Below are 24,127 nucleotides of genomic sequence, written 5' to 3'. Positions count from 1 at the left end.
GTCAATCAATTTGGTTCTTTGTCCTCTATGGGCTTCTTTGAAAGATATTGGCACTGAACTCAATGTGGCTCAACCAGTGAGCATTTCCCTAACACTCCTGGCTTGTGCCCTTTAAATGGCATGCCAGGGCAAAAGTCAAATGCTCTTGCACCCAGCCACAATCATTCTGGTCAATGGTGATTCTTCCAAGGATATTGATGGTGGGTCACTCAGCAATGATAATGCCATTAAAAGTCAAAGCTGGGTGGCTGGGAGCTCTCTATTGGAGATGGGCATTGCCTGGCACTTGAGTGGCATGAACATTTCTTGCCCTTTATCTTCTCATGCCTGAATGTTGTCCAGGTCTTGTTCCACATGGGTATTGGGACGTTTCATTAGCTGGGACCTTATGTTGAAAGGAAGGTCATTAATGAAGCAATTGTTTAAATATAAATTGCTTTCTAGTATTTATTTCCCAAACGTACACCTTTTTAAAATTATTTATTTAATGATACAGCACAAGGCAGGTCCTTCCAGCTCTTCGAAACACGCTGCCCCAGCAACCCCCAACAAACCTGATTAGTCCTAACCTAATCATGAGACAGTTTACATCAACCAATTAACCTGCCAAATATGTTTCTGGATAGTGAGAGGAAACCAGAGGACCTGGAGAAAAGCCATGCACTCCTTGGGGAGGACATACACAGTCTTCTTACAGAATGGCACTGGAATTGAACTCCGAAGTCTGGAATGCCCTGAGCTGTAATAGCATCACACTAACCACCATGCTACCATCACTCCCTTTCACTGAAGACCATCAAACCCTTTTTCTTTGATTCATTCTGGTCACACCTCCCATTTAGGTTCAGCCTCTAATTTTCCCACATTTTGTGAATTTTTATGGACAACTTATTGAGCTCCTGTAAAGTAGAAAATAATCGACTAGTTTATTTGTGTGTACCTGACTCATTTCTGTGCTGCCGATTGTATAGCAATTGTAATGAGAAGTCTCTTGAGATCGAGCTGATTACTTCTTTCTGGAAAACTTTCAGTGCCTCCAAGGGTAGCTCCAACAAGAGTTTATCAGCCAACAGGATTACAAATTCTCCTAAATCTTGAGACTGACCTGAGAAGAATTGATTTAAATCTTGATTTCAGGTGAAGTAAAGTATCAGCAGTCAATTATGAAAATGCTTGAACAAAAATACCTGAACACACACACAAACATTCAATAAAGAGATATTTGAACAGAAAGCAACATGTTATGCCATTTCATATAATGGAAAATAACAGACACTTTATTGATATGCCCACATAAAGAGCTCATCTTTTCAGTTAGGTTTTTAAATAGTAAACGCCATTCAAGATGATGGGCTTCCACACAGAAAGAAGTTGTTGTGGGGATAACTCTCCAGATAACTTACATTTGCTTCCTATTTGGTCAAATAATGAAGTGGATTCCAAACAAAATTAGTTACTAGTGTTAATTGCATTTCATTGAAAATCACATTTGAGCATTTGATGCATATTTGCTTCTTCCTCATGTTTGCTAAGGATGCTTTCTAAAAACACAGCATCTACCACTTGTAAGTAAACTTCCAACTAACAGTTTGTTTAGTTTCTAGTTGTAAAAGGAAGTCTGTGTTCAGTTCTTAAAATGCAAGTAGAAAACACTAATCAGCTTGAAGTTATTAAATACAGCTTTGCGAACAAGCTCTGTATTTTGCAGACACTGTGTAGAAGCAGATGCTAAATCACAGCATCCTATCTTTCTGTTCTCTCTCCTTTTGTTACTCTCTCATCTCAGGTAGTAGTGAAGAGGGGAGGGGGGAGAGAAAGAGAGACAGACACACATGATGGACAGCTGTGTTCAGTTCAATGATATTTAACTGAGCGTCAGTGCCAGCATCAGTGTGTGCATGAAGACTGGTGGCGGAAACAGCCACTGAACTTTTAAGTACCCACAAAGGGTGGGGCTGAGGATCGATTAAGAGGAAACGATCTGTGACTATTAGTACGTGTGAACGGCGACCCTGTGGTATCTACTGGTGTGTCTAACCCTTGCCTGGGTTGGTAGATTGTCATTTGAAGACGGCGCACTTAAGTTGGTCACCTTTGGCTGACTTGGAAGATTTGAAGGACATCGAGGAGGATCGATGACACCTGTTTATTCAGATCACAAGTATCTTTCTCTCTCTCACTTCAATCCCCTGCATCTGAACTGAACTTTTCTTACATACCATTGTAAGACTGTATCACTTACCACTTGAGCTTGAATAAGTCTGGGAACTTTATTTACACCTATATATGCATAATACCATTAACTCTTGACTTACCTGGTTTAAGTTACTATATGACATAGTAACTAATAAAATAGTGTTTTGTTAACAGCAAAGCCAGACTGTAAGTGTGGTCTATTGCTGCTGATACTTTCACAGGGTTGCATGTATGTGACAGTGGGTATTCGCATTGATACTCACTGTGGAGAATAAACAGAGAAGCAAACTAGTCTTTGAAGACCGGGCAGTTCCAGTATAATCTCCCTTTTGTGAGAGTACTCAAGACTATTAATAAGAGTTTAAAGTCTTTGAGGTTAGAATTTAGCAGTCTGAAAACCTAATACTATCACAAGCAAAGGGGTAGCAAAGTTATGTATGAGATTTTCACTGGCAGTGATTCTGGGTGGAGTTGGAATATGGTAATGTTTTGACGATGGATGGTTCCTAGTGTAGTGTTGAAGCCAGCAGAGTGAAGAATACAGGTGGTGGGTATACTTTGAGGAATAGAATGTTGAATCATTCCTCACAGAATACTCAACTTATGATTGTCTTGCAGTCAAAATATTTTAGCAGCTTGTCTCTTTTGTCATTGGAAACTTCCAGGAGTTTAAAAACTTGATGACGGTAATTGTATTGAATGCCACAAATGGTAGCTTGACTCTCTTGTTGAAGGTATATGACACCAATAGTCTCAGTGCTATCAAGGTCTTACTTTCAGAGACACAGAATGTTCCATTGTTAGAGAATTGTTAATCCAATGAACATTCAGCAAGCATCAGCATTTTTTTCATAGAGAATCACATGACAGAGCAGCCCACTGAGGAAACATAAAATTATTGAGCTTATCGCCTTCCCTGAATAACACAGAGATTTTGCATGACTGAAATCATCAATCGGCTGCAGCCACAATCAACTTTCTTTGATTTGAGCTCAACTTCAGCTATTGAAGAGTTTTCCCCATGATCTCCACTGAGTTTAATCTACAAAGTCTCCTTGGGAGTTTTGCTATTAAGATTAATCATCCTCCCCTCAACTCTGGAATTCTGAACTTTAGTTCACATTTGATATATGGGCAGAGAAAAATAGTTGAGGTGTTGTTGAGGGTGTAAAATTTGTGGACGGTCAATGTTTTTTCAATTTCCAACCTAAGAATATCACAATGCATCTAAAACTTTAAAACAGAGAAGCTGTCTCACAGTGGACATTCAAAAGCATTCAAAAATGGTCTTTTGTATACATGCATAACCTGACTAGTGTGATGTAGGGAGAACATGCAGAGAGTGAAGCAAAGGAGACCTCAGGACTCTAAGCAGATGAAAATTTAGTGTGTCATTAATGCTAGAGGAATATAGTTATCTCATTATTCAATCACTCATTGATGCACCATCAATAACTCTCGGAGACATGAGTTAAGGTAGGCTTTTATTAGCTGGAAGAAAGCACAAGCAGCAAGTGACCACCACACAACATCCTGGAGACTGAGGAAGGGGCAGTGCCTCCAATCGCCTTTATACCGGGGTCTGTGGAAGGAGCCACAGGAGCAGTCAGCGGGGGGGGGGGGGGGGGGGGGCGTGTCCAGACAGGTATATGTAGTACACCACACTCATAAAGATGTTTAGGGTATAATTAACTAGGTGTCTCTTAGACTGGTCAGCTAAAAATAAAGGCATAGAATGGTTTGACCGGTCATGTTAAATTCAGACAATAGAAACTAATATTGATCAAACTTTCAAACATTATAACTTGCCAGTAAGTTCCTCTTCACATTTTATCTCCCATACCTGGAGTTGATTTCCCACCCATTGGCTTTTCCTCTTGCTTTTTGTGTTTTGATTTCGCTGAATCCATTCCTGTTACTAGGGGAGTTGCTGGGCTGAAAGAAAAACCTTTAATTAGGATGCATAGTCAAAAGATTTCCATCTTCTAAACTAGCCTACATTGACTTGCTTCATTCTAGATATACTAGACCTTGTCTAGCTTGTTGCATAGTTTATCAGGAAAAGTAAATGCTGTTACTTTCTAAACTATTATGCATAAGTAATAAGGATTGTTTGAAAGTTCAAGTTTATTGTCATTCAACCGTACACATATATACTGCCAAGTGAAACAGCATTCCTCCAGACCAAGGTGCACAACACAGTACACATAAATTACATGTATAAAACACAAAGTAATATTACCACAAATAAATTAACAAATAATAAGATGCAATTATGATACAAGTTGAAAAGTCAACAGCATAATGCTCTGAGTGCTTCATATGTGATAAGCCCTGGGTGGTGGCAATACAGCCTGGGGGAAGAAACTGTTTCCCATTCTAACAGTTCTTATCCTAATGCTACAGTCCCTCCATCTTGATGGTAGGGGTCAAAGACAGATGGGAAGGATCACTGAAAATGTTAAGGACTTTGCAAACACAGCCCTCCTGATAAATAGCTCTAATGGGTGGAAGAAAGACCCCCATGATCCTCTCAGCAGTCGTGGCAATTCTTTCTATGGACTTAACAGTCAAATGCCTTGCAATTCCCATACCAGACGGTGATGCAGCCGGTCAGGACACTATTGTGCAGGAACATACAGTCGGTGGCCACTTTATTAGTTACCTCCAATTAGTACCTAACTGACAGCATGTTCATGGTCTTCTGTTGCTGCAGCCCATCCACTTGCAGGTTTGGTGTGTTTCACATTCAGAAAAGCTCTTCTGCTCACCACTGTTATAATGTGTGACAAGTTGTGCTACTGTTGGCTTCCTGTCAGCTTGAATCAGTCTCTCTTTCTCCTCTGACCTCTCCCATTAACAAGGCGGTTTTGCTCGCAGAACTGGATGTTTTTGGTTTTTTTGTACCATTCTCTGAAAACTGTTGTGAGACTGTTGTGTGAAAAAATCCCAGGAGATCAGTAGTTTCTGAGATATTCAAACCAGCCCACCTAGCATCAATCAATCGTCAAAGCCATTTAGATCACATTTCTTCCCCAATCTGATATTTGGTCTGAACAGTAACTGAACCTCTCGACAATGTCTGCATGCTTTTACACGGAGTTGCTGCTACAGGACTGGCTGATTAAACATTTACATTAAGAAAGGGTGTACAAGTGTACTGTACTTAATAAAGTGGCGACTAAATATGAGTGGTGGCATAGGGAGGGGTGAGGTAAGAAGGCATGGAGGATGGACTATCATATATGTAACACATGATTAAGATTTTTACTGCTGTGCTGTAGGTATTTCAATCTAGCAGTTCTGTAAGAGCAGTCTGTTCTGCTTTCACCCTGTTTGGGTTTGGGTTGAAATAAGAAGCTTTGTTGTTCACCTGAGGAATGCAATGTCAGCCAATCAGGATGGTGGAATTGGGACAAGATTCAGGAGAACACTGTTGTGGGGAGACCTTTGTTGGCAGGAGCTGGGAGGAGAAAGGAGGGAAGATGTCTGAGGACATGTTTATTCGAGATGGATTTCAAGCGACATTCAGAAGGTGATGTTTTCACACAGACTGAGGACCCAGCATGCGAGTGACAGTCAAGTATAAGATGAACTCCAATTTAAGTGCACATTTGACTGTTTAAGAATAATGGGCCCTTTTTGATTTTTTTCCATTTAATAACACTTTGGTTAAGTTAACATTCACAAATAACTTTTAAAAAAAATTGTATGCAGTGTACGATCTGTTATTTCTTGCCGTTGGGTGATTGCAGGATGGGCAGGACATCCCAACCTCAGGGTCGTATACACCCTATCCGTATGAAGCCTGAGAAAGGTGAGTTTCTTTCCGCGGAGTCCAGTGGCTATTAGTGAGCCGCATTTCCAGAGTTGCCCAATAAAGAGGGGTTTTATTGTGGGGGCATCGTCCTGGATTGAATTCATTGAACGCTGTGTGATTGCCCTAAGAATTGATTAAGTGGGTTTGTGTTTAAGCTTGTATCAAACTACTGTCTGGGAAAGTGATTGAGATTTGTGTTTATGGATGCCACAGTGATTAAGCGATGGTACAGTTCAAAGAGATGGCCCTTAACGAATGCTTGTGTTCTGAGTGGGGTGGATATCCACAAGCCAGATGAATTGTTAGTGAAGGTTTTGAGTACTGTTAGACCATTGAGAAAAACTACAACCACATTGCGGAAATATGGCCAAACAGCAGGCTCAGATGTGGTTTTAGTTCCGTCTAGCTCTGACATAATGGGAATGGATCTGCCTGGTACCATTGGAGTACCAAGACAGATGGGGCCAGGGACCGTCCATACTTTCAAAGAAGAGGGGAGTGCCAAATTGGAAGTCAAGTTTCCTGTACTGAGGGTGAAGATTTTTTTTTAAAAATTGCTCTCGTTTCAGTGAAGGGAAGGGAAGGAGTTGTCTGATGTGATAGGTCTACTGAGTCCTTCAGCTGTTGATTTAAATTCTAAACTTGCTTTTGCTAATACATCACTGGCTGATAAATGCAGAAGTAGATTTGTGGAGAGCCAAAGTCATTGTAGGTTGGGAGTGTTCTCTGTGGTCAAGCCCACACCTGATGGGGAAAGAGAATATGAGTTACTGGATGAGTGGCAGTGCTTAGATAATATGAAGAAACTGAGACTGGTAGAGAACTGAAAGGGGTTGGCAGTTGCTATAGTGATATTCCTCAAGGCAAAAAATCCATTGGCCTCATCAGCTAATTATCAGCAAACTCTGGAAGGTGCTTTTGGCACCACTGGAAGTGTAGCTGATCTCAAAATGAAGTTTAGGCACACATTCAAGGAGGAAGGAGAGAAGTTGTCTGTCTACATTTTCAGGTTGGAGAAGCTGCTGCACAGTTTGTGCCACAAAAGGGGTATTCAGCTGTCTGAGAGAAATTGCTTGAGGGTGGAGCAAGCTGAGAAGGGTGCGATGTCACATGACATGATGCTCTACATATTCAAATAACCCACAAGATGCGACCTTTTCTATTTTTTACCAAGTTACTCTGAGAAGTTAAGAGAGGAAGAAAATACGATGGAGGAGTGGGAGGCTTCTGTCAGCAGGACATAGTCCTCGGTAACAGCCCCTGTTGCCCCTGTTGCTAAAGTTTTGCAGGATGTTGGGAAAGATCTGAGGGCCAAGGTATTTTGGATACCTTGGTGCTGCCATCAAGCACGACAAAGCAGATAGGAAACCGGACCCACTGGTGGGGCATACCAAGGCGAGGGCTGCTATTGAGTCCGGCCCCTAGACCAGAGAAGTGACCAGTATTTTCTGTAAGATGGACATTTCAACCAGGTGTGTGAAGGACAGGAAAATCTTCAGAAAATAAATCAGCAGTTAATCAGACAGAGAAGAAAACTATGAAGGGACCTAGTAAAGGAAGAGGTTGGTGTTTGGAGAGGATATGTTCCTATCAGAGTGTCCAGGGAAATACTAAAGTGCCAAACATTACTCCTGTGACCAAGCTATGATGTATCCATACAGATTGAAGGTGTTTATGCTAGAGCCACACTTGACACAGGTTCTCAAGTTACATTGCTTACTAGATACTTCTACAACTGGTATCTGACGCATTTACCATTGACGCCACTCAGTGCCCTTGAGACTCGAGGGCTTAGTACTGATGAGTACCCACATGGTGGTTACTTGTCGTTAAAGCTGGAGTTTTCGGAAGCAGATGTTGGGATAACTGAGACTATTGGCACACCCGTGTTAGTCTGTCTGCTTTGGGTTGAAAAAGGTGAAGCTTCTATTCATGTGGGAACAAAAACTGCTGTTGTGAGAAGGCTCCAGGGAGCATGCAAGGAGAGAAATGGAGAGCACTTTTTGAAAAACTTGTCCATTCACCGTGTTCAGAGCTGCTTTTAAGAAGGTGAAATTTTCTTCCAGGCAGGATGATGAGCTGAAACAAGGAACTGTGTGGTGCACCCCGTCTAAACCTGTCATGTTATGTCCCGGAGGATTGACTGGAACCTCAGAGTTTGCCGGAGTGTCCAAAGAATGTAAAAGAAGATTAACTGAGGAGATGTTGGGGCACACAGATACATTTTCAACTGATGAGGCTGATGTTGGTTACTCCAGGAGTACTTGCCAAACTATTAGAATGATGGAGGACAATCCTTTCCAAGAGAGGGCTCGCTGATTAGCACCATCAGAGGTTGAAGCTTTTTGACAGCATCGGCTTATACTGATGGAAGTTAAATTCGGTCATGGAGCAGGGGAACTTGAGCCACCAGAAGACATGAGTGATAGACAGGGGAGGCACCCTCTAGCAGGCAGGAAGGGTCAGAAGGGGTGATTGAAACTGGAGGAGCTGAAGATGGGATAAGGAGGTCTCAAAGAGCCAGGAAACCCCAGATAGCCAGTACTATGACTCACTGGGGGAACAGAGTGTTGTGTCCATCCCCTTGGTGAGATATGTCACTACCATTCACAAATGGATTAGAGGTCCTGACATCACAAACTTCCACTGAAAACTGTCTTATTAATGATGGTTTGATAATTTTCAAAGTCATGAGGACATGACTATTTTTAGTGGGAAGAGAGTGCAATGCCCTGGTTAAGATTTTTACTGCTATGCTCGAGGTATTTCATTTTAGCAGTTCCGCAAGAGCAGTCTGTTCAACTTTCACCCTGTTTGGGTTTGAGCTGAGTTAAGCTGCTTTGTTCTTCACCTTAGGAATGAGATGTTAGCCAAACAGGATGGTGGAATTGGGAAAAGATTCAGGAGAAACTGGTGTGGGGAGGCCTTCGTTGGTGGAAGCTGGGAAAAGAAAGGTGGGAAGATGGCTGAGGATGCTGTTCCTGTTGCACAAGGTGCTTTTTCAGATGAATGCCTTCAAGGAGGAAGGAGCAACACTCCCATGGGAGACCCATTTATTTCAGATGGATTTCAAGCATCATTCTGAAGGTGGTATGTGCTTTGTGCTTTCACGCAGACCAAGGGTCCAATGCATGAGTGACAGACAAGTTCAAGATGAGCTCCAACTTAAATGCACATTTGACTGTTCAAGAATAATGGGCCCATTTTGTTCTTGTTCTTTCTTTCCTTTAGTAACCCCTTAGTTAAGCTATTGTTCATAAATATACTTTCTTTATAATTGTATGCAGTGTATGATCTGATATTTCTTGCTGACCAGTGATTGCTGGGGGCAGTAAATCACACAGGATTCACGCAAACTGGGGTTTGGGTGGGCAAAACATCCTAACCTCAGGGAGCTGACAGGACCAAAGTCATAGATACCCCAGATGTACAAAGCCTGAGAAAGTTGGGTTTCTCGCTGCAGAGTCCAGTGGTTGTTAGCAAGGGGCTAATGAGCTGCATTTCCAAAGTCACTCAATAAAAAAGGGTTTCATATATAATGCCTTAAGAATCATGAATACAAGAACCTCCCTGCCATTGAGCTTTGATGCAAACTATTGTGGCCTTCCTTTGCCATGGATGGTGAACTTTTTTGAGACTATGCACCCAATTTGGCTATAAGCTTCTAAAAAATTCTCACACTTGCCATGGTAATTTTGAACAGAGATTATTACCGATTAGTAATCATTAGTAATGAATTAGTAATAATAATTATGAACATATTTAAGGTAAAAGGATAAGTTCCATTGCTTATTTATCTGTATTGTTTTACTATTAATAAAACAGTTTGAAATAAATAATTTTAGAAAACCTGTTCAAAATTATAAATATTTATCTTTTAAAAGGACTATTGACAAGTAACATCATTTCTACATTATATTGTTATTGTATCTCATATATAACATAATACATCTATAAGAGCCATATAAGTTTTCCATTGCTGGGAAATAAAATCAGCTTTTTTTTTGAAGATATTTCACATAAAGTATAGCATCAAGAAAAGAGTAGGTACTCTGAAAACATTCATGAAATGGCATTCCTTGGTTACTATTTGATGTATTACCAGTGAGGTTCATGTTACCTATAAAAATTATGAAAGTAGTAATATAGAAGTGCATTATCAGGACAAAATGCAAGCTAAAAATTTAGTTTACACATACTTTATAAGAAAGAGGCACAATCTCTGTGGTACTTACAGAGTAAATGTAAAGTTAAACTGCGACAAAAGAGGATTCAAGTATTCTTCCATTGATTCGATAATACCAGAGAAATCTTCATCAAGCATATGCTCATATTTCGGTGTAGGTTTTGTTTTCTTTTAATTTTAATACAAAAAAGTAAGTTAAAACAGAATCAGTTACAGAACAATTATACCACTGAAGGAATCTGTGCAATTCTGTGAAAGAACCATGCAATTAGTTTCACCCTCTCCCCATAGCCCTCTAATTCTTTTCCATCGAGAAACTTAACTGATTCCATTTTGAACTCTTCAGATGAATCTGCTTCACTACTGACTGCAATCCAGATCCTTGCTGTGTTATAACATTGTGTTTTCTCCCATTATTTTAGGTTCTTTCACCACACATTTTCATTCAATGCTCCTTGACTCATGATTATTTCACCATTGAGAAATGTTTCTCTCCATTTTGTGATTTAGAGTATTCTAAATGCTATTACAAGATCTTCTCAAGAACAATTCTAGATTCTCTAGTCTCTCCACATAACAATTCATTACTGGAATAATTTCTGTAAAATCCCACCTGCACCATTTCTAAGGCTTTCACATTTTCTAAAACAGTCTTCAGACTGGATGCAATTATTGCCAAACCACTGATGTTACATAATTTCTTTCTTATGTACTCCATGCATTCATTTATAAAGTCAAAATCTCTTTATTTTGTAAGTGTTTTCCAACCTGCCAATAAACTATTTTCCAAAGCCTCCACATTCTTGCACTTCTTTTAGAACTGTTACTTATAGTTTATATTGTCTCTTCTCAGCTTTTCTAACAAATTATTTCTACCAACACTGCATATTTTCAGCATTAGATTTTACCTATTATCTATTCCGCAAGCCTGTCTGAATTTATTTATTCATTTTTATTTAGAGATATAGCATGGAACAGACCTTTCCAGCCCCACAACCCGTCAATTTAAACCCTAGCAAATCACAGGACAATTGACAATGACAAATTAACCTAGTATCTTTGGATTGTGGGAGGAAACTGGAGCACCTGGAGGAAACTCAAGCACACGTGGGAAGGAATGTACAAACTTGCTGCGACTGGTGTTATTATCCTCCTCACAATTCATCACCATTCCAATTTCTACATTACAAATTAAGTCATTATGCCCTGAACATCCAGGCTCAAATCATTTTTTTAAGAAAAAGAGTGATCCCAGTGACATTTTGAACTGCTACAGCTCAGGAAATCTCCCATATAACACAACATAATGCACAATACAATGTAATGCCAATGCACTATTCTCAGCACCATTTACAGCTGCAAAGGTTTTATTATTGTATGCTTTCCTGGGACTGAATTCTATAGCTCTTCCTTTTCCATGATATTGAAATGTCAATGGTTACAGATACAGTATGCATCATGTGGCTGCTTCCTTTACTTTCTTTTACTGTGACTTCATCTTTAGGAATTCATGGTTAAGGTTTTTATGTTTTACTGAAGTATGGGATAGGGAAGATATGATTGGTGGTAGGAACACATTGTAGTTGCTATTTTGAAGAATCATGCTGGATGTGGAGGTTGTTGGGATGAAAATTAAGGACTGAGGGAACTCCAGAACAACACACACACACAAGCTGCTGAAGGAACTCAGTGTGTCAGGCAGTATGTATGGAAATAATCAGAAGTCCATCTCTGCTCTGTCTAGGGGTTGGCAGGATAAGAACAGGAGGGCAGGAAATAGAGGACAAAGACAAGAAAATCTGCAGATGCTGGAAATCCAAGCAACACGCACACCTACACACATGCTGGAGGAACTCAGCAGGCCAGGAAGCATCTACGGAAAAGAGTAAATAGTCGACATTATGGGCCGAGATCCTTCTTCAGAAGTGGAGGCAGAGGGTGACAGCTCCATCAACCACACTGGAATGGTAGTCAGATTTTCAAAACGAGAACATCTCAGAGTAGTGGTGGTGGAGCAGGAGAAAACAAGTGAAGCCAAGGGTGTGAGGAGATGCAGCTTAGGCTACTTGTGTATCAAAGGGATTGAGAAAAATATCAATAGATAGTTTATCTACTGAAATGGAGACAAAGGGATCATAAAAGGGGAGAGAGGTGTTGGAAACAGCCCAACTGAATTTAACAGCAGGTGGATGTTAGCAACAAAATTGATGAAATTGAGAAGTTCTGCAAGGGTGCAGAAGGTTGCACCTATGTAGTCATTGAATGTACTGGAAGAATGATTAAACTTTACCTCTGTCTTCATAAAGACAAGGATGAAGTTCATAAAGGGAAGTGGGCATGAAAAAACAATAACCCACAAAACATCAGCTAAAATTTCATAGCTGAGGGTCTCATGATAGCTTCCTTGATGCTATCAATATGGACTAGAATCTGAGGAGTGTATTTCTATCCAATTTTTTCTGTATGGGAGGCAAAGAAAATAGCAATAGCTCCATAATAAACATAGAATGACAAAACCAGGTAAACTCACCATTTCTGGATTTATATCTTCATGTAATTTCTGAAATATCTTCTTCCTTTGCATTATGTGATTATATTGGTTTTCAAATTTTAACAGATTTTGAGCCAACTTATTCTTATAATTGGAGACCTTTGCAATTAAACTTGAAAATAGTTGTGGATTTACAGGCACACGAAAAATTTTAGCTTGTGTTGGACCTGGACCTGGACCTAAATTAGTATAACATAAATATTTGAATCCAAGATGTATTTAATGGTTCACAATGAAAAAGTAAATAATGCTTAATTCTGTCAAAATAGACATTTAATGTTAATACTCATACTAAAATAATTACTTATTTCTAAAGATTAAGGATAAATATGGATCTGATTAACCAGTGAAGTAATTTATTGCCCTTTAACATTTTAGGCATGAATCATTTTCTTTCTTTCTAAATCTTTTTATTATTATTAGTAACATGGACAGAATACAAATGATATATTGATAAAGAAATTACAAACATACAAATTCCATTACATATGAAAAAAAACATAAACAATAGTTACAATATAAATGAGTTTACCAAGACATAAGCCATACAATATATGTATGAACATGGTAAGTCTAAATATTTCATAATATATGATATAAAAAAAACAGAAAAAAGAAAGAAAAAAAACAAAAATATATATATAATGCAAAGCTAGCTAATCTACTAATCTAATAACTAATAACTAATATATAAGAAAAAAGAAGCAAACCAAAAAAGAGAGAGAAAAGAAAAAAAGGGGGCTGTTTATAATATCTCACAAGAATAAATATTCATTAATGCCATCACTTCCGGTCCTCTCAACATACATAAGCTAAAAGCTGGGAAATCAAATGAAATTGGAACAGGGTCATATTACATCATATGAAAATGTTGAATAAATGGTCTCCATAACTGTTCAAATTTAATAGAAGTCTCAAAAACACCACTTCTAATTTTTTTCTAAATTTAAACATAGCATAGTTTGAGAGAACCAATTAAATACAGTGGAAGGATTAATTTCCTTCCAATTCAACAATATAGATCTTCTTGCCATCAGAGTTAGAAATGCAATCATTCTACGGGCAGAAGAAGATAAATGCAGTGAGTCTAACATTGGTAAACCAAAAATTGCGGTAATAGGGTGAGGTTGTAAATCAATATTCAAAACCGCAGAAATAATATCAAAAATATCTTTACAAAATTTTTCCAAAAATGAACAAGACCAAAACATATGAGTTAAAGACACAATTTCAGATTGACATCTATCACAAATAGGACTAATATGAGAGTAAAAAAGAGCTAATTTATCCTTGGACATATGGGCCCTATGTATGACCTTAAATTGTATTAATGAATGTTTGGCACATATCGATGATGTATTAACTAATTGAAGAATTCTATCCCAATTCTCACTAGAAATAATAAGGTTAAGCTCTCTTTCCCAATCCTTTTTGGTCTTTTAAAGGGGCTCTGAACGTATCTTCATAATTATATTATAAAGTTTTGAAATAAGCCCTTTTTGAAAAGGGTCTAATTCAAATAAACTCTCCAAAATATCTGAAGGCACAAAATTTGGAAACGTAGGGAGTACAGAACTTAAAAAATGACAAATCTGTAAATATCTAAAAAAATGAAATCTAGGCAAGTTATATTTGTTGGATAATTGCTCAAAAGACATAAAACAATTGTCCAAAAATAAATCAGAATATCTTAGTAATCCCTTAGTTTTCCAAGCCGAATAAGCTTGATCTATAATGGAAGGGTGGAAAAAACAATTAGATACAATAGGACTATTTAAAACGAATTGAGTCAACCCAAAAAATCTCCGAAATTGAAACCATATACGTAAAGTATGTTTAACTATCGGGTTGTCAATTCGTTTCGGCAATTTAGAAAGAGCAAAAGGGAGAGAAGTCCCTAAAATAGAACCCAGAGCATGAGCTGATACAGATTTAATTTCTAAACTCACCCAACGAGGGCCGTAAGATCCACCCCCATCTTTCAACCAGCATAACAAGTATCTAATATTAACTGCCCAACAATAAAATCTGAAATTAGGTAATGCTAACCCGCCTTCCTTTTTTGTCTTCTGTAAATATATTTTACCTAACCTGGGATTTTTATTCTGCCATATATATGAAGAAATTTTTGAGTCAACATTAGTAAAAAAAAGATTTCAGAATAAAAATTGGTATCGCTTGAAAAATATATAAAAACTTAGGTAAAATAACCATCTTCTTTTCTTTCTAAATCTTTTTATTAATATTAATAATATGGACAGAATACAGATGATATATTGATAAAGAAATTACCAACATACACATTCCATTACATATGAAAAAAAACATACATAATAGTTACAATATAAATGAGTTTACCAAGACATAAGCCATAAGATATATGTATGGACATAGTAAATCTAAATATTTCATAATGTATAATATAAAAAAAACAGAAAAAAGAAAGAAAAAAAAAACAAAAAAAATTTATATAATGCAGAACTAACTAATCTAATCTAATAACTATAGCTAATAAGTAATATAAAAGAAAAAAAAAACAAACAAAAGAGAAGGAAAAAAAAAAGTGGGCTGTTTATAATATCTCACAAAAATAAGTATTCATCAATGCCGTCACTTCCGGTCCTCTCAAAATCCATAAGCTAAAAGCTGGGAAATCAAATGTACTTGGCAAAGGGTCATATTACATCATATGAAAATGTTGAATAAATGGTCTCCATAACTTTTCAAATTTAATAGAAGTCTCAAAAGTACCACTTCTAATTTTTTCTAAATTTAAACATAACATAGTTTGAGAGAACCAATTAAATACAGTGGGAGGATCAATTTCTTTCCAATTCAACAATATAGATCTTCTAGCCATCAAAGTTAGAAATGCAATCATTCGACGGGCTGAAGAAGATAAATGCTGTGAATCTAACATTGGTAAACCAAAAATTGCGGTAATAGGATGAGGTTGTAAATCAATATTCAAAACCGCAGATATAATATCAAAAATATCTTTCCAATATTTCTCCAAAAATGAACACGACCAAAACATGTGAGTTAAAGACGCAATTTCAGAATGACATCTATCACAAATAGGACTTATATGAGAGTAAAAATGAGCTAATTTATCCTTGGACATATGGGCCCTATGTACGACCTTAAATTGTATTAGTGAATGTTTGGCACATAATGATGATGTATTAACTAATTGAAGAATTCTATCCCAATTCTCACTAGAAATACTAAAACTAAGCTCTCTTTCCCAATCCTGTTTAGTCTTATAAAGGGGCTCTGAACGTATCTTCATAATTATATTATAAAGTTTTGAAATAAGCCCTTTTTGAAAAGGGTCTAATTCAAATAAACTCTCCAAAGTATCTGAAGGCACAAAATTTGGAAACGTAGAGAGTACAGAACTTAAAAAATGTCTAATCTGTAAATATCTAAAAAAATGAAATCTCGGCAAGTTATATCTGTTGGATAATTGTTCAAAAGACATGAAACAATTATCTAAAAATAAATCAGAAAATCTTAGTAATCCCTTAGTTTTCCAAGCTGAATAAGCTTGATCTATAATGGAAGGGTGAAAAAAACAATTAGATACAATAGGACTATTTAAAACGAATTGAGTCAACCCAAAAAATCTCCGAAATTGAAACCATATACGCAATGTATGTTTAACTATCGGGTTGTCAATTCGTTTCGGCAATTTAGAAAGAGCAAAAGGGAGAGAAGTCCCTAAAATAGAACCCAAAGCATAAGCCGATACCGATTTAGTTTCTAAACTCACCCAACAAGGGCCAAAAGATCCACCCCCATCTTTCAACCAACATAACAAATATCTAATATTAGCTGCCCAATAGTAAAATCTGAAATTAGGTAATGCTAACCCGCCTTCCTTTTTAGTCTTCTGTAAATATGTTTTACCTAACCTGGGATTTTTATACTGCCATATATATGAAGAAATTTTAGAGTCAACATTAGTAAAAAAAGATTTCGGGATAAAAATTGGTATCGCTTGAAAAATATATAAAAACTTAGGTAAAATAACCATCTTAATAGCATTAATCCTGCCTATTAGAGATAGAGACAAAGGTGACCACCTAGCAAACAAACCTTTAATCTGATCAATTAAGGGTAAAAAATTAAATCCAAACAAATCTTTATGGTTCTTTGTGATTTTGATCCCTAAATAAGTAAAAGAGTCATTAACTAATTTAAAAGGTAAATTTCCGTTTATTTAATGGAAACAATTCACTTTTATTAAGATTTAACTTATACCCAGAAAACTCACTAAATTGAGCCAATAATGATAAAACTGCTGGAATGGATTTCTCCGGGTTAGAAATGAATAGTAATAAATCATCTGCATACAAAGATAACTTATGAATATCTGTCCCACGATTAATACCCAAAATATCCTGTGATTGTCTGATGGCAATTGCCAAAGGTTCTAAGGCAATGTTAAATAGTAATGGACTAAGAGGACATCCCTGTCTAGTGCCCCGAAATAGGCGAAAAAAGGGAGATCTTTGATTATTGGTAACCACTGAGGCTACTGGAGTATGATAAATCAATTTAATCCATGATATAAATATCGGACTAAAATTAAACTTCTCCAACACATTAAATAAGTAAGGCCATTCAACTCTGTCAAATGCTTTCTCCGCATCTAATGAAATCACGCATTCTGAAGTATCATGTGAGGGAGTATAAACAATATTCAACAATCTCCTAATGTTAAAAAAAGAAAAGCGATTTTTAATAAAACCGGTTTGATCTTCTGAAATAATTTTGGGTAATACCTTCTCCAATCTAGATGCCAGTAACTTGGAAAAAATCTTGGAGTCTACATTCAATAAAGATATTGGTCTATAGGAAGCACAGTTAGTAGGGTCTTTATCTTTCTTCAATATTGGAGAAATGGAAGCTCTATAAAAAGATTGTGGCAAATTCCCCAATCTAATGGCTTCCTCAAAAACCTTACATAACCAAGGGGAAAGAGTAGCGGAAAAAAAATTTAAAAATTCAACTGTATAACCATCTGGACCCGGTGCTTTCCCAGAATTCATTGAGGAAATAGCCCCTTTAATTTCTACATCCGTAATAGGAGTATCCAATATTGAAAGATCATCAGATGATAATCTTGGAAAATTTAATTTCCCAAGAAAATCAGACATGGTATTATGATCTTGAGGAAATTCAGATTGATACAGGGAGGTATAGAAGTCTTGAAATGCCTTATTTATCTCATCATGATTAACTGTCAAATTCCCATTCTGCTGACAAATCTTAGTGATTTGTTGTTTAACCAAAGCATTCTTCAATTGACTAGCTAACAGTTCACCAAATTTATCACTATGTAAATAAAAATCAGATCTAGTTTTCATTAATTGATTTTCAATCGAGGATGTAAGTAATAAACTATGTTCCATTTGAAGTTCAACCCTTTGTTTGTAAAGCTCCTTACTAGGAGCAATCGAATATTTCTTATCAATCTCTTTAATTTTATCAACCAATAAAAGAGTTTCCATCTTAGTACGTTTCCTCAAGCCAACAGAATAAGAAATAATCTGTCTACGTATATACGCTTTAAAAGTGTCACAAAGTGTTCCGCAGGAGATATCATCTGTAGAATTAGTTGAAAAGAAGAAGTCGATCTGTTCCTCCATAAATTTTATGAAGTCTGAGTCTTACAATAAAGTAGAGTCAAATCGCCATTGTCTGGCATTAGAAGCTGTATCCGTAAATTTCATAGATAGTAATAATGGAGCATGATCAGAGATAGCTATAATATCATAGTTACAACCGATTACAGATGGAATAAAACAAGAGTCTACAAAAAAATAATCAATTCTCGAATAAGAGAGATAAACATGTGAGACAAAAGAAAACTCTGTCTTTAGGATACCGAAATCTCCAAACATCAAAAACTCCACTGTCAGTCAAAAAAGAGTTAATACAAGTGGCCGACTTATTAGGTAAAGTCTGAATAGATAAAGATTTATCCATCAAAGGATTTAAACAGCAATTAAAATCACCACCCATTATTAACTTATATTCATTTAGATTGGGTAAAGAGGTAAATAAGAACTTAAAAAAGTCAGGACAATCCACATTTGGAGCATAAACATTAACCAAAGCAACCTTTTTATTACAAAGTAAACCCATAATTAACAAAAATCTACCATTCAGATCCAAAAAAATATCATGTTGAACAAATGGAATAGAGTCAATAAAAATTTAAACTCCTTTTACTTTAGCGTTCGAATTTGCGTGATACTGTTGACCCCGCCAAAATCTAAAAAAACGAAATTTGTCCTCCTTCCTCACATGAGTTTCTTGTACAAAAATGATATGAGCATTAAGTCTTTGGAATACTTTGAAAATCTTCTTTCGTTTAATTGGATGATTTAAACCATTAGTATTCCAAGACACAAGGTCTGAGCCATAATTCTAAAATCAACCCTTTGGTATAGAAAGGGTTAACCAACTTGTAAACTCATGCACCCGGAAGAGGAACAAAAGTAAAGAGAAGACCCGGAAGTGACTACAACACAGACATATTTGAAGTTCAAAAACAGCCCAAATAAAAAAACTAACACAAACTGATGCAAAAAAAAAATAGAATTAGGAAACAGACCATCCCCCCACCCCACAAGAAAAAGAGAAAAAGCCAAAATATGACTTAAAAAAGGAAATAAGACTAATTCTACCCCCATGTCAGCTGAAGAACACTCCATATATAAAGGATATATATAAAAGAATCACCCCAACTTTAAAAATTAAAATCACTATAATAAAAACCATATTTCTAAGTATAGTTAGTTATAAAAAAATAAAAATATAGTCACTTAAAAAAAATTATAAATCGGGCTCTAGCCCAGACAAAACAAAAAATATTTAAGCTATGATAAGCGATGCATTGTAGGAAGAAGACGAAAGAAAGAAAAAATAACGCCATCTTAAGCAAAACCAAAAATCTTTTTCAAAAAACCACCATCTTAATCAAAAAAAAAAAATTCACCTTCAAAGAATTAAAAATATACCTTTGAAGGAACAAAGTTAATAGACAAGAATGTAGTATAATGGTTAAAGTGTATAAGGCAAAACAATTGATATAACGAAAACACACTTTAACTTAAGTATAAAGTATAGGATGAACCTACACCAATAACCAGAGGTTAATTCTGGTTTAAGAAATCGAGAACCATCTTACACGATCAGAATCGTTCATTTATTAGAGACTGGTGACTCTACCAGTAGGGAAGTTCTTATCCAGATAATTTCTCGCTTCTGAAGTTGAAAGAAAAATCTGGCGTAGAGCAGTCGACGGAGATATTCGAAGCTTCGCAGGGCATAGGAGCGCAGGTTTCAGATTCTTCTCATAACATTCAGCTATCAACGGTTTAAAAAGAAGCCTTTTTTTTTAAAAAAGGTCAGGGCTAAAGTCTTCAACCAGACGGAAGCAGTAATCTTTGAATTTAACCATTCCTGCCCGACGAGCTGCACGTATAAGTTGTTCTTTGTCGTGTACAGAATGGAACCGGACAATTACAACCGAAGGTTTGTCTGTAGCACTCGGTGATCAACGCCGAATTCTATATGCCCAATCCAATAAAGGAGGGTTATTCGGGAAAATCATCGGAAACGCTTCTTTTAAAAGTTGAGCAAAATATTTTGAAGGGTCATCTTTTTCTATGCCGTCTGGAAGACCGAGTATACGTAGGTTCTGTCTTCTGGACCGATTCTCAAAATCGTCACTCTTGGCTTTAAGGGTTTCCATCAGCTTAATGGTTGAAATTAAATCCTGTTGCAGTTTTTCAATAGTCAAATCTCGCTTCCGAGCATCTTCTTGCAGAGACGCGATAAGAGCTTGCTGCTGGTTAATTGCTGAATCCGTCTTAACCATGTACTCTTGAAAAGCCTTTATATCTTCTTTAAAAAATTGTTGTAGTTGATCAAATTTTTATCCAAAACCTCCATAACAACTCATAAGTTAATTGAGTTTGTTGTGGCGGAGCCTGCTTCTTTCCGTTATCGTTCAGATTGCGTCCGGGATCTCATCCCTTAGACCTGAGAGACATTGCTGTTTGCATATCTTCAAAAGTTCACAACAAACTCTTAGCAGTAAGTTCAAAAAAAAAATAACAAAGAAACTTTCGGTATAGGTAAAAATAAGCTGAATAAGGGTGATCAAAGGTTAAAAAAAAAGTAAAGGTTATGGAGCAAATCCAAAACAGTACTCACTCCATAAGCGTCTCCCGCTGACTCCAAGGCATGAATCAGAAGTCAGCATAAAGTCTATAGCACCTGCCCCACTACCTTCTGTAGAAACTAATCAGCAGTTTCCTTGGAATAGCACTAATGGGGATTTGCTTCTGCTTTTCAGTGAGCATTTAGTTGCACATAGTGATTTAGATGGACTATTGAGTTCCAAAACAGAGTTGGTTTCAAATTAACAATCCAGACCAATAGCTATCATGATCTGCATGCTTTTCCAACTGAGTCTAACAGCCTCACTAATATGGTCACAAGACATCTCTGGCCTGAGCAACATACACAAAATGCTGGAGGAACTCAGCAGTTCAGGCAACATCCATGGAAATGAAAAAAACTGTCAATATTTTGGGTCAAGAGCCTTCTTCAGGACTGGAAAAGAAGAGGAAGACAGCAGAATAAAATAGTGGGGGATCAAATCACAAACAAGAGAAAATCTGCAGATGCTGGAAATCCAAGCAATACACACAATATGCTGGAAAGTCGTGTCGAAGGCTCTCAACCCAAAACTTCTTTCTATAGATACTACCTGGTCTGCTGAGTACCTCCAGCATTTTGTGTGTGTTGCTAAATTGGTGGTGGGGGGTGAGAAGGGATGGATAGCTGGAAAGTAATAGGTAAAGCTAGCTGGTTGGGAAGGTAAAGGGCTGGAGATGAAGGAATCAGATAGGAGAGGCGAATGGACATAGGAGAAAGGGAAGGAGAAGGGGCACTGGGGGAGGCAATAGGCAGGTGAGAGGAGGTAAGAGGCCAGAATGGGGAAGGGGAGGGAAACTTTTTTTTGCTGGAAAAAAAAAACAATACTCATGCCAGCAGTTTGGAGGCTACCTAGATGGAATATAAAAGTGTTGCTCCTCCTTGGCCCTCAATGTGGTAAAAGAGGAGGTCATAGACCAACGTGTCGGAACAGGAATGGGAATTGGAATAAAAATGTTGAGTCACCAGGAAATTCCGCTTTTGGTGGATGAAGCGGAGGTGTTTAACAAATCGGTCCCCCAAATTATAACCAGTCTCATCAATGTAGAGGTGTCTGCATCAGGAGCATCTTTGGCCTGTGCATCTTTGCACACAAGTCACTGTAGATGAGCATGAAGGTAGAGCAAGCAAGTAACAAGACAAAACACAAGAGATTCTACAGATGCTAGAAATCCAAAGTAACACACACAAAATGCTGGAGAAACTCAGCAAGTCAGGCAACACCTATGGAGGAGAATAAACAGTTGCAATTTAATGCCCAGACCCTTCATCTTGTGGCCTAAGACAAACTGTATATTGGCCTTTATCATAAGAGGATTTGTGTAGAATGAAAATAAGAACAGTTTAAGAATAAAAATAACTTGAAAAAAATGATAAAGTGTCCTAGTGAGACTGCAACTAGAATACTGTGAACAGCTCTGGTCTCTGCATAAGGAAGAGTAGGGAAAGCAGTATGAAGTTCACCAGATTGACTTCTGGGATAGGGAATTTGTTCACTGAGGAGAGGTGAACGAAAGGTGTTCTTATCAAAACACCTTTTCAGCATGAAGGTGTTTCACCTTTTCATATTTTCAGAAGGCATTTGATAAGGTCCCACATAGGAGATTGGTGGGTAAAATCAAAGCTCATGGCATTGGGGGGGGGGGGGGAGACATTGACATGGATAGAAAACTGGTTGGCAGATAGAAAGCAAAGGATAGCGGTGAATGGGTGTTTCTCGGAATGGCAGGTGGTGACTAGTGGGGTGCCACAGGGCTCGGTATTGGGACCACAGCTGTTTACGATTTACGTCAATGATTTAGATGAAGGCATTGAGAATAATTGCTGATGATACTAAGCTGGGTGGCAGTGTGACATGCGATGAGGATGTTAGGAGAATTCAGGGTGACTTGGATAGGCTGGGTGAGTGGGCAGATACTTGGCAGATGACATTTAATGTGAATAAGAGTGAGGTTATCCACTTTGGTAGTAAGAACAGGAAGGCAGATTATTATCTGAACGGTGTAGAGTTAGGTAAGGGAGAAATACAAAGAGATCTAGGAGTTGTTGTTCATCAGTCACTGAAGGTGAATGAGCAAGTGCAGCAGGCAGTGAAGAAGGCTAATGGAATGTTGGCCTTTATTACTGTGGTGAACTACATATACCTGTCTGGACACGCCCCCTGCTGACTGCTCCTGTGGCTCCTCCCACAGACCCCGGTATAAAGGCAATTGAGGCCTGAGCCGACCCTCAGTCTCCAGGATGTGGTATGGTGGTCAACTACTGATTGTTCTTTATTCCAGTCAATAAAAGCCGATACCTCGCCTTCACGTCTCAGAGAGAGTTATTGATGGTGCGTCAATTTTATTGACTGGAAGTTTTAAAACATGGAAAGCATTTTACACCCAGAAAGATTGGATTTGGACCCCCAAGCCCCTGAAGTAGCTCTTGCCTTTGAACTCTGGCTTGCATGCTTCCAATCATACTTGGAGGAGGTTAGTGCAACTGAACCCGCTGTTATGCACCGAATTCTCCTCTCAAGGGTCACCCTGAAAGTTTACTCACTTATCAGAGGCCTGCCGACCTACCAAGGGGCACTAGATGCCCTCAAAAGACAGTACCTGCGGCCGGTGAACACCATCTACGCAAGACATCGCTTAGCTACGCGACGGCAGCGGCCTGCAGAGTCGAGCGCCAAGTTCCTCCGAGCCCTACAGACACTCGTGCGGACTTGCGACTGCAAAACTCTCACGGTGGAACAGCATGCGGAGCTGCTAGTACGAGATGCCTTTGTTACAGGAATCAGGTCAGTGTACGTATGCCAGCAGCTGCTGGAAAATGCCGATCTTACCTTACGCTTGGCGATCGAGATGGCCGACACGCTGGAGGCTGCTCTGCACAACATTGATGCTGTCCAGCCATGCAATCCCCCACTGGTTCCGTGGACACCTCAGATCCCGCAGCCGCCAGTTCCCGCAAGCGAATTTGCCAACGCCGCTGCCAGTCACGATTCCACGAACTCCCCAAACCCGACCACAGCTGCGGCCAGTCAAAAGCCTGCACAGTGTTACTTCTGCAGACTTGAAAACCACCCCCGAAAATGCTGCCTGGCCTGAGAAGTGACCTGCTTCAGCTGCAGGAAGAAGGGCCATTT

The 24,127-nt window shown here is 38.1% G+C and overlaps 1 protein-coding gene across 1 annotated transcript in view; it reads right to left on the bottom strand.

The window, feature by feature from the left end:
• Nucleotides 1-24,127, bottom strand: part of LOC132379569 (cilia- and flagella-associated protein 46) — a 236,555-nt gene that overhangs the window by 33,455 nt on the left and 178,973 nt on the right. Inside the window, exons 48-51 of the mRNA XM_059947632.1 lie at nt 12,733-12,932; nt 10,252-10,370; nt 4,040-4,131; nt 941-1,105 (exon numbers count right to left, since the gene is read on the bottom strand). Of these exons, the coding sequence (XP_059803615.1) occupies nt 941-1,105; nt 4,040-4,131; nt 10,252-10,370; nt 12,733-12,932 (576 nt within the window). The remainder of the gene's footprint in view (nt 1-940; nt 1,106-4,039; nt 4,132-10,251; nt 10,371-12,732; nt 12,933-24,127) is intronic.

Source organism: Hypanus sabinus, chromosome 22, assembly GCF_030144855.1.
Source record: "Hypanus sabinus isolate sHypSab1 chromosome 22, sHypSab1.hap1, whole genome shotgun sequence".
Taxonomy (NCBI): domain Eukaryota; kingdom Metazoa; phylum Chordata; class Chondrichthyes; order Myliobatiformes; family Dasyatidae; genus Hypanus; species Hypanus sabinus.
The sequence above is the reverse complement of the archived record's forward strand: the minus strand, read 5'-3'. Positions and strand labels throughout refer to the sequence as shown.